The following is an 11,123-nucleotide window of genomic DNA, read 5'->3' as shown; positions in this document are numbered from 1 at the left end:
TTTCATTTCATTGTGAAAAATATTATTATGCCAAATATTGCACATTTCGCTCTTATCCAAACAGCTGTTATAAGTCACCCATATTCCAGCTGTGGAAGGTAAAGCTTTTTATCGGCATGGAGCCTCCTGCTTCGTTTGGTTTTGCCCCAGGGGAGCGGGTCGTCAGGTGAGATGTTTTAGAGGAGATGGGTATCGTCTTTCCACCAGTCAGCATAGCTAACATCACTGTATGACTGACTACCGTCCTCATATCACAACTGCATTTGTCTGCTTGTCAGTCACTCACGGCCCTTCAACCAGTGGCTCTGCAGTCGCTCTGTGTCAAAACTCAGTGCTCAGCACTCCAGAAATAACCATCGCTTCCGGGAAGATGATGGGGTCTCCCAAGCTCTCCATGTCTTCTTTGGCTCTTTCTAGCACTCAAACTGTTTACAGCTCTCTCTCTTTTCCTTCCATTACACATACACTTTCACCCTTTGGCTGAAATATCTATTTATGCATGTTCTCTTAGGGGCTTCCTATAGATGACCTCTGCTTTACGTTCTGAATGTCACCAGAGATTGGCGGGAGGATGCAGCAAAGGAGCGGAGAAAATAGAGTGGTGGATTCACGGACAGAAAAGAGAGCAAGGAGGTGGACATAATGTGCAGGAAAGCAAAAGCTTGGTCACTAGTGACTCATTGGTTGACTGTTACGTAGGTATTCATGTCCTATTCACTAGTGTGCAGCCATGTTTTTTCTCAAATATGAGTCAAAGAGAGATGAAGATACGTCATCAGAATAATATAGTACATTTTCTGACTTGCATGTGGAACAGTCCTGAAGAGCAGAAGCAGTGAAAACAGATGAGAGCATTGAAAATAGAGATATGATGGAAAGAAAATGTGAACATATGTGGCTGTTCTCGAAAAGTTTAAACATTTCGATGATTCAGAGTTGGTTAGTTAGAAGATGACATCATTGATGTCTCAAACGGAACCTGCTTTATGCTCCTTTCATCACCTCCATCTACAATCCTTCCTGCTTTTATTTTAGGTGTTCTTCTAAACTTCTGCTCCCTCTTCTACTTGTCTTCCTCTATAGTTTTTCTTACAGCCTTCCTCTCCTTCCCTCTGTTGTTTTCTGTCTTTTCCTGTGATGTCATATTTTATGTGGACCTTTGTGCTCTCTCTATCTCTATCTCGCTCTCTTTCTCTTTCAGTCTCTGCAGAGCTGAGCTGTCAGGGAAACTTCAGTGTTCCAAGTGCGTAGAGTCTCTTTTTGAATTATTTACAGACTGGGACCCCCCGAGTGCTTATCCCCCCTCCCTCGCGCACTCCTTCCTCTCTGACTCCATTTGTTGGCGGTACTTCCTTCCGCTCTCTCCAACCTGCGTGATTTTTGACACACTGACTGACTTCAACTGTCATGAAGAATGCTATTTTGTTATTGATTTGACCGACCAAAAAATACACATATTATTTTGTGGAAAGAGGTTTGAATTCTTCAGGAATGGATTGGATTGTTGGAAGTCTGGGCATTGTGCAGTGAATATCGCACCAACACATTCACGAGGAGGGAAAGTATCTGTTTTTTACTAAGTTTATGAGGGTACCCACCTGCATGGATCAATTATTTATAATAAGCACTGTAATATAAAATAAGAATGGTCCGTTTCGATTTCATAGTGACATTTTCTTCTATGCAATAAATAACATGTCAGTCACTTGCATATGAGTGTTTAAGAGATTCAAATATTAAATATTTGATAAATCGTTTTTTTCAGTTGAATCTGATGACACTAGAGGTGCAGAAATGTCTCACGTTAGCATTAAAAAGAGCATATTTATGCGCTTAAGGTCAAAGGATGAAGTTATTTATTTAGTCTGCCAAACTACGGTGACATCATAGTCACTATATTATGTGTATAAAGTAACAGGAAAAATAAAGACATGCACAAGCGGGCGCATTACTTTACAGGCATTTTAACAAACTGTCATTGGTTTGATCCCCAGGGAGGACACATACTGATAAGAAATGTAGAAATTGAATGCACTGCATGTCGCCCAAATACACACACACATTTAGGCACACATATAGAGTCTGAGATGGAGACAGCGTGAGAGGGTGTGAATAACAGGCCTACCTTAGATGAATTGATTTCAATGGCTTTGGTTCATTCATCACGGTCAGGCTGTGGCTTTGGCACGTTACATCTCTATCGCTTGCATCTCTGCCTTCTTATATGTTGCTTGTTTCAGGCACTATTTGTGTGTAGGTATGTGTGACTATATAGGCAAACAAAGTTAGTTGACATTATTTAACATCATCCGCTTTATTTCAGGCTTTGCACAGTCTTACATTGTACAAAGGCACAATCTTCTGTGAACATATGGCGTTTCTTTCATTTTCTCTCTTTTAGATTGTCTTCCTACAAACAGACTTTGCAATAAAAAAACCTTCAAAATTAAAATGGAACCTGTTCCCTTTAAAAATGACACTTAAATTCAAAGGTAAGTTTCCCATAACCAGACAGTGATTTATCATACCGTTGGCCATGAATCAATAATATACCTTTCTGGTCAATCAAGTCATTGACTAGTTCAACTTTTTATTATTCCCAAACTAAAACCAATCAATAGAAAGTTTATCACAGTAAGGCAAGGACATTAGCCAATCAACAGTAATGGCTCATTTACCTGATGAACAAAGCAGCTTCAATTTGCTGTATTGATCCAAACTAACGATCTTACCTTAGCTATCCAAGAACTGCTAGTGTTTCCTAGAACATTTTCTCTTTGGGATTGTCCCCCAGTATGAGAATTAAACTACAACTCGAAGCTAATTCTACAGCCTGAAGTATCAACACAGGAGCTGTGAAGGAAAGATTCTGTCCACAATTGCACAGTCGTTGTTGCAGGCACATAAAACAACGTCTAATGGCATCAGTTTGCAGAAGATGCTGCAATTTGGCACTGCTGCCAGAAGAGGGAGACAAATTGAACAATTCAATTTTAAGCACATACAGCTGCGAAAAAAAATAAAAGACCACTCCAAAATTATATTTTCTGAGTGTTTACGTGTAATGAGTAATGCGAGATGATCTGTGGACTTCACGTGCCATCCTTCTGCGAGAGCCTGTGGACTTGACTGACCATCCCAGCTCCAGCTCAGGCAATCCCCATCAACAATCAAGAGCGAAGATGGACCGCTTGTTTTTTTAATTACTAACTTTTTGGTTTGTCTTGACTGTAAAGCTGCTTTGAAACAATACAACATTGTAAAAAGATGCAATATGATGTAATAGCCTAAGCCTGATTTTTTTCACAACTTTTATGCGTCTTTTGTATTCTGTCTTTCATATTGCTGTTTGGTGACCTTGTCATTCCTGAGGTTTGTTTATTTTGAAATTCAACAGACACTGGACTGGAATGACCTAAATACATGCAGAAATGCCAATTAAATGAAAACTTGAGTGGTCTTTCAATTTTTTCCGTGGCTGTACAATAAGAGCCTTTTTAGCCCTGATGAAGGCCTGTTTGCCGAAACACGTTGGCAAAATAAAATATTATCCTTATAACTCCATTCTATATTTATCCAGACCCCTCAACATCACAAGTGTTGCTGGTATTGTCCATCAATAAGAGCTTGTTTAAAGCTACACTCCTTGCACATTTGTAAGGGAAAAGTAAAGACGCAAATAAAAAAAATCAACAACAGATACAGAGACGGTAAATGATGTAATGTTTAAACAACAGTTGGGTATTTATGAAATATATTTCCTCCCTTGTCTTTTTGGTGGCATAATGCAAAATCTTTGACTTCAGTGGGGTTCGGAAAAACGTAACTAAGGAAGATCCCACTCATTCCCATATGCATACATACAGTAAGAAAAACAGTGTCACGCTGTGGCTTGCTGATGTGTGATTTGCTAGCGCCTGAGAACCGCAAACATCGCGTGTTTGTGTTCAGTGTGTGCGTGGTACAGGGTGCTGTAGGGTCATGTGTTCTGCTCCAGTGAAGGGTAAACGCTGGGTGCAGTAGTGGTGCACAACTTCAGGAATGCTCGGAAACACGCAACTGCTCTTTTCCAGCGTGTAACCACACTCTTTAGTCTGCGCTACGATGATGTGCACACATCCTTGACTCGTCCTGGAGACACACAGAGAGAGAGAGAGAGGCAGATACAGTCAGCCCTTACAATGATCTCATGTCTTCTACATCAGATTTTGAAAGCTAGACGTCATCTCATTTTGCTTTCTCTTGATATCAAACACACGTAGGGCACATATACAAGAAGACACGCTTACTTGAGGGCGATGGAGTATTTGCTGGTAGCCGATTCACTGTCTCGCACCAGGAAGCTGGCCTCCTTACAGTGCTGCAGCTGAGCTTCTGCTTCCTGTCGACTCACGCTGCCATGGTACCAGCTATAGAGAGAAGAGACGTTGAAATGATTGTCATATAAACAGTACAAAATAGATTAGAAAGAGAATAGTAGAAAGAAGATTAGATAAGGAAGGGAATAAGATGGATGGACAAATGGAAATTAAATTGGACAGAATGTGCCTTACTGTACTGTACATCTGAGGTTACAATGACATCATCTTTCTACATAAATGATGCAATATGGTAATATAGGCAGTTCCATTGAAGAAAAGGACTACTAATAGACAATTCGGTTCCATGAAAGTTTCAGACAATCTTCATATAATCTGCAAATAAGCATATAGACAGTAATATATAATAGTATAAACACACACACCTTTGTTTCTCCAGGGGCACGGTGGGGTCAACTATTGGTGTCTCGCTGTCTGGGGTGGTACAGGGAGATGATAAAGATGTTGGGGAGGGGGGATTCGGTCGAAGAGATTTGGGGGTCCAGCTCTTGTGTCTGAGGGTCTGCTGCTTTACACCAGAAGAACCAAAATCTTCCTTAGACATACGGTCCATTCCATCAAACTGAGCTGTACACAGATAAAAACACGACAATTACGACTAATTTTGTTATGGCATCCGGTACTTAAATTTTTTTTTTTTTTTCTTATTGTATTACAATGTGGTCACAAGCTGGAAAGTCTATTTTTAGACCTTTACATAGCTTATATAAACATATTTTAAAGGGATAGTTCACCCAAAAATGAAAATTCTGTGATCATTTACTCACTCTCAGATTGTTTCAAACCTGTATAAATTGATGAGATCAAACAGATCTCATCCCCCATTTACTGCCATAGTGGGGAAAATAAATACTATGGGAGTCAATGAGACATGAGATATGTTTGGTTACTGACATTCCTCCAAATATCTTCCTTTGTGTTTAGCAGAACACCTAGCCTTATTAAGCAAATCTAAATGTATACAGGTTTGGACCAATCTGAGGGTGAGTAAATGATGACAGAATTTTCATTTTTGGGTGAACTATCTCTTTAATGTTGTGCTTAATATTTGACAAGAAACCTATAAATATCACAATTGTTTTATATAGTTTTTTACTTTGAACAATTTTGTTGTTTTTCAGGTGTTAAAACAGGCAGCCATCACCCTGTAGCCCACTGGAGCCAAGCAGGGTTGAGCCTGGTCAGTAACAGAATGGGAGACCTCCTGGGAAAAACTTGGTTGCTGCTGGAAGAGGTGTTAGTGAGGCCAGCAGGGGGTGCTTGGTCTGTGTTGTTCCAAATGCCCCATTGTAGTGATGAGGACACTATACTGTAAAAAGCACCGTCCTTCGGATGAGACGTTAAACCGAGGTATTGACTCTCTGTGGTCATTAAAAATGTCCTTCGAATAAGAGTAGGGGTGCAACCCTGGCATCCTGGCCAAATTCGCCTCTATGCATCATCATGGCCTCATCCCATATGTGCTAATTGGCTTCGTAACTCTGTCTCCTCTCCACCAATAAGCTGGTGTGCGGTGGGCGTTCTGGCACAATATGGCTGCTGTCGCATCATCCAGGTGGATGCATTGCTGGTGGTTGAGGAGACTCCCCCCTTCCATGTAAAGCACTTTGAGTACCCAGAAAAGTGCTATATAAATGTAACGAATTATTTAATGTCCAAATGTACAATCATTTTGCATCGTCACTTTTGAAAGAATAATGTACATGCAGCCCAGGGACTGCAGATTAAATTTAGGTCTGTGGCTAATTCTGGGAAAGTCATTGACTTTCCATTGTTCCTGTCAAATAAAAAGTTAAACAAATAAAATGATATAATATGAACCCCCTTTTTCTAATCGCAGATGTTTGAAGAAGCTGCTATAGTCACAGAAACACTTAAAGGGGCGGTATGGAAGATTAAGTTGTATATATATATCGAAAGAAATGCAATATAATAAACATAACTATGTCTTCAGTGGTGTTTAAAGACCTTACATAATTAATTGTTATGTTTTTATTACCTTAGATTGAGCTATTTCTGTCTATATACATCGCGGAACCCCTTACATGGAATTCTTCATGTTGTTTCTAAAGTAGCCCCAAACGGACAAATAGCTCTACAGAGCACGTTTCGTAAATACGTTATCTCCTTCCCTAAAGAAGCGGAAACGTGACGACATCTTTGTGTTGTGTCAGCCACCGTATGTGCTTCGAAAGGGAGGGGTGGAGTGAGCCGTTGGTTGCAATTCGCAACCTCACCGCTAGATGCCGCTAAATTTTATACACCGGACCTTCAACACCCCCTTTACATAGTGACAGTTATCAAAGAAGAAGATTATATCAATATGAGGCAGAAATTACCTGACAGTGCTCTAGCAATCTGCTCTTTCTTCCACTCCCATGGCAGTTCATACTCTGCGGGTGGTCTCGAATCAGACTCAGGTCGGGTCAAGGGAATTCCTTCCAGAACCTCTTCATACGGGACATCATAGATCTGCGGAGGTCCAGACCCCTCTCCCTCGCCTCCGTTTAACACCACACACACTTTCAGCAGGTCTTTTGATCCACGTCTGCGAATCTCTGTGAAGGGACAGAATTTACAAATGATCTTATTTCATCGTGTCCCATTTACCTGTGTAATAGAAACTGTTTCCAGGAGAATAACACAATTAGAAAGTTGTTCAGAATGTTGCTTTGGAATGAGAATCGTTTAAAAAAGTATTTGTATACCAGTCCTTTTGTCAGATTTATCTTTTAGACTCACATATATATTACTACATAACATCATATTTTATATATCTACAGTTTTATATCTACATATGTTTTTATATATTGGGAAATATATATCTAAAGAAGTTGTTAGCAGCTCTCTCTCTCTCTCTCTGATTGTACATGTTCACTTAATCAGAACTATCAGAAATAAAAACAGAGCTAATTCCTAACACTTGTCTGCTCCTCTGCACTTAATTGATGTCTTACAAATTATATTACATTTTTTGACATTGTTTGTCTTCATATGTTATCGAAGTGTTTAAATCTAGGATTAGATTATCCTTTATTTATAAAATGTGTTACGTATACATTTAACTTTCAAATTCTCATTATTACTATGCTGTAACTTATCTTGAACACAATTAATAAATCATTTTTACAAATTATATACAAATATTTCATATAAATTCTATAGAACTTTTAATCCTTGTTTGAAAGTAAAAAGTATTTTGAATTTGTTCTAGCATATTTTTTTTATTTAAATTGGAAAAAACAGGTATTAAGAAAATTGTTAAGTATTCAGTATATTATGACAGTTTCTATAAAAATGTATACATATATACAATCTATCTTGTATGTGCTTTCCTGTGGCTCAGTGGTTAGAGCATGATGCTAGCAACGCCAAAGTCATGGGTTCGATCCCAGGGGATTGTATATAGTTAGAAACAAATGTATAGTACAATGCAATGTAAGTCTCTTTGGATAAAAGCGTCTTCCAAATGCATAAATGTAAATGTAATGTGCACTGCATTTTCAGATTAAAAAATGCCACAATGAAATTATTAAGTAATGTCTAGCCTGTCAGCCTACACTTTTGAGTTATGCAACACCAGCAGACAGAATTTTTACGTTTCACATCAACAAGATTACGCTGGAGCTCCATCCTTCTCCCTTCACTCCCTTTCTTTGCTGTCACTTTGTGTCTGGCCTATTGTGTGAGAAAACAATGGTCATACCAGGGGAAAGCCAGAGCGAGTCTGCGATTGGCTGGTTAACTAGGCAACTTCCTGAGTTCTGGGAAGTGATTGGGGGGGAAAGAGGAGCCTTTCTCACATAGCCAGGCATACTAGGGGGACGGTAGGGGTCAACTTCCTGTCCATAGAATGGGGCAAAGGAAACACAGACAGGAAACAGGAAGCAGAAAGAGGAAACTGCACCCATTGTCCCAGCACAACACTGTCACCGTGGAAACCACCAAAGAGTGAGAGAGAGGGAGCTGTGATTTTTCATACGTGTCAATTGCCTGAAAATCTGCTGGTGTGTTTTCTGTTCTGTTTTGGAAAAACCATTACATCAAATGTAGGTGGAAGAAAGAAACATTATAGATGCAAATAAAGACATGAAAAAATAGAAAACGTGAAAAAGGAGAGACAGAAGAAGAATATGGGATGTACCTGTAATAATGAGCTGGGCATCATAAGGTTCCATGTATCCATCATTCTCTCCTTCTCTTTCAGCTTCCCTCTGTTCTCTTGTTTTCTCGGCATCAAATGGGTCTGCATAGTCTTCTAAGATCATCATCTATTAGGAGTAAGAGAAGAAAAACAAAAGAACATATCCATGATTTGTGCTCAAAACAACAAGCTGATTCAATAATGGAGCTTCTGCAAGGATTTGATTTATAAGAAGTGCTGAGATATAAAAAGGTATTTTAATGAGTAAAATGACATATTTTTGGGTGAATGTTGTAGAATTCTTTGTTCCACCTTGTAATTCAGGAATCGGTATTCATTTACAATTTGAAGAGCTTATGCCTGTTCTCCATCCCATGCTCTTTCTCCCATTCTCTCTGGACGTCTTTTGTGTGACTTCTGTGCTATTATGTTCAAAGTGTACCTAGAGGGGATGTCCGTAACTGGGAGAGGAGATAACCTATGTATCAGGTGACATAATTCTTCAAACACTGCCTTCACTAGGGACTGGAAGAAAGGGACAGAGGCATTGTGTTGTGCGTGTGCATTGTAGTCTTTGCGTATTCGTGAAAATGGGTGTGTGAATGTGTGCGAATGAAAAACAATGAGGGAAAAAAGAGTGTGTGTACAAGCACAAAAGTGTGTTTCCCTGAAAGATAGAGAGCGAGAGAAACGTGTGTGTATATGACTAGGAAAAGAGACAGGAAGAGAGGCGAGGAAATGGTTCTCATTGTGTTAGTTGACTGGTTATGATACAACAACACATTGAAAAGGGGATAGGCACAAGAAGAGATACATAGGGAGGGAGGAAAGAGTAAGAGAGAGAAGAGGGGACTGAGGGAGGGGGAGAAGAAGATATTGCTTAAACAAAGAGCTGTAAAAGAGATATTGATCTTAGTTTTCAAAACAAAGGCATTTCTTTGGTTCTCACAGTCAACAGGGCGACTGGGAAACAGGAGTATGTCTTGTATAAAAGAGCTCATAAAAGCTCATGAAACAATCATCTCCCTGAGGCCCGCTGTACTGATAAATCACTCACTTTATCAGAACTATTTTCTTAGAAAACACATAAGTTGTAAAGACTATTATGTCTATTTAACATTTTGTTGGCCCATTCTACACTTACCGTTTCTGCTTTGATGGGTGACTTCGCTCTCTCGCTGTCTGGAGATGATCCTCCCGTACTGGATTTTGGATCATTAACCTTGATCATTCGGCTCATGTACGCGTCAGCGAGACTGGTTGTGCGCAGTGTGCGATGGTCTTCAAACCCCTCCATTTTAGTATTCTTCTTACTTTTTCCAGGGATCAGAATTTCCCATATCTTCCCGTCCTTTATTGAACCGGTGCTTGAGTGGTTTCGTCCAAGCTCGATGGCCGAATTTTTGCGATTTCTTCCGTGGAGCAACGAGCCCACACCACCGCCGCCGCCGTTGTCCGCTCCAGAGTTTTTACGCAGACTCCCCTTCGAACCAGTACCGGGTGTCAGAACCGGTTTTGGACGGGATTGTGTTCCTGATTCAGAAGCAGAACGGATCCGATCGGATCCGGCCTTCAGACTAGTTGGGAAATCTTTAAACCACTTCGCCATGACTGTCTCTGATATAATGCAACGAATACGCACAGGTGCCTCTGCTTCTCTCCATACACACGAGCAACTCTTGTAGAAAACTTTTCAAATTCTAAACATTACGCACCGAGTCCCCTATAAATCATGTATAACAATATCTGATGGATTTGTCCCACACTTTTGAAATATTTATCCTAAATAACAAAATACTTAATTGGACAAATTACGCAAGCATTCTAACGAATAGTTCTAAATGATTAGATTTAATTGGATTCAAAGTATTTTCTCAAAAATCTGCCAAATTGATTCAGGGAAAGGTTCCGAAAATAAAAATGATTTAATGTAATCGTGCTTACAAAATTTATCCCATTCGTATTTCTTTGCAGGAACTTTTCTCAACTTCACTAATTCTTCACATTGGTATAAACTATTTCAGGCTGTTCTGTTCGCAGCTATTCCCGCAAGATAAAGAGCAGTCTCTGAAGGGCATAAACGCGGAAAAATTGAAAGTTTTTCTTTGCTCTCGCTGAAGATCCCATTCCCGGTATTTCCACTCCAAGCGACAGTAAATGAAGTGAAGAGGATATACATGTACGTGCATTTGTGCTGCTACTGGGTGGGGGTGGCTTCTACAGACTTCTGTTCCCCTAAATGGGAACTTTTAACTGGTTAAGGATTGTGTGCCTTATTTGCAATCACTATACAGAATATAGGCTTTAATTAAGTTACCACAATTTATTGCTTACGATAAGTTACTCAATAAAGCTATTTACTTCCCTTGATTATTCTGTATAATACAATTTTTTGCATTAAAACAGACGAAAGAGGACATTCAATTTAGGCTACATACACACTCATAATAACACTCTTTTTTCAAGTATATTGTACGGAACATCACTTCAAAATCGTATTTGATTAATGACAAAGAAGCTGAAAAACTAAATGTGCAAAATAGACAGCACTGCAGCACAAACATACAGTACAAGAGCACAACACAGGCCCTCTGATGCCA

General features: G+C 39.5%; 1 protein-coding gene across 1 annotated transcript; it reads right to left on the bottom strand.

Annotated features, from left to right (window-relative positions):
* Positions 1 to 2,273: 2,273 nt before the first annotated feature.
* Positions 2,274 to 10,688, bottom strand: she (Src homology 2 domain containing E). Its single transcript, XM_057339870.1, has 6 exons — positions 9,668 to 10,688; positions 8,524 to 8,650; positions 6,719 to 6,937; positions 4,745 to 4,946; positions 4,290 to 4,409; positions 2,274 to 4,131 (listed from the first exon to the last, which is right to left on the bottom strand). The coding sequence occupies exons 1-6, from the start codon at positions 10,130 to 10,132 to the stop codon at positions 3,948 to 3,950; spliced, it is 1,317 nt and encodes a 438-aa protein (XP_057195853.1). The 5' UTR covers positions 10,133 to 10,688; the 3' UTR covers positions 2,274 to 3,947.
* Positions 10,689 to 11,123: the final 435 nt, after the last annotated feature.

The sequence above is a fragment of the Triplophysa rosa genome, linkage group LG8, assembly GCF_024868665.1.
Source record: "Triplophysa rosa linkage group LG8, Trosa_1v2, whole genome shotgun sequence".
Classification (NCBI taxonomy): Eukaryota; Metazoa; Chordata; class Actinopteri; order Cypriniformes; family Nemacheilidae; genus Triplophysa; species Triplophysa rosa.
This window is presented reverse-complemented; position numbering and strand designations above follow the sequence as displayed.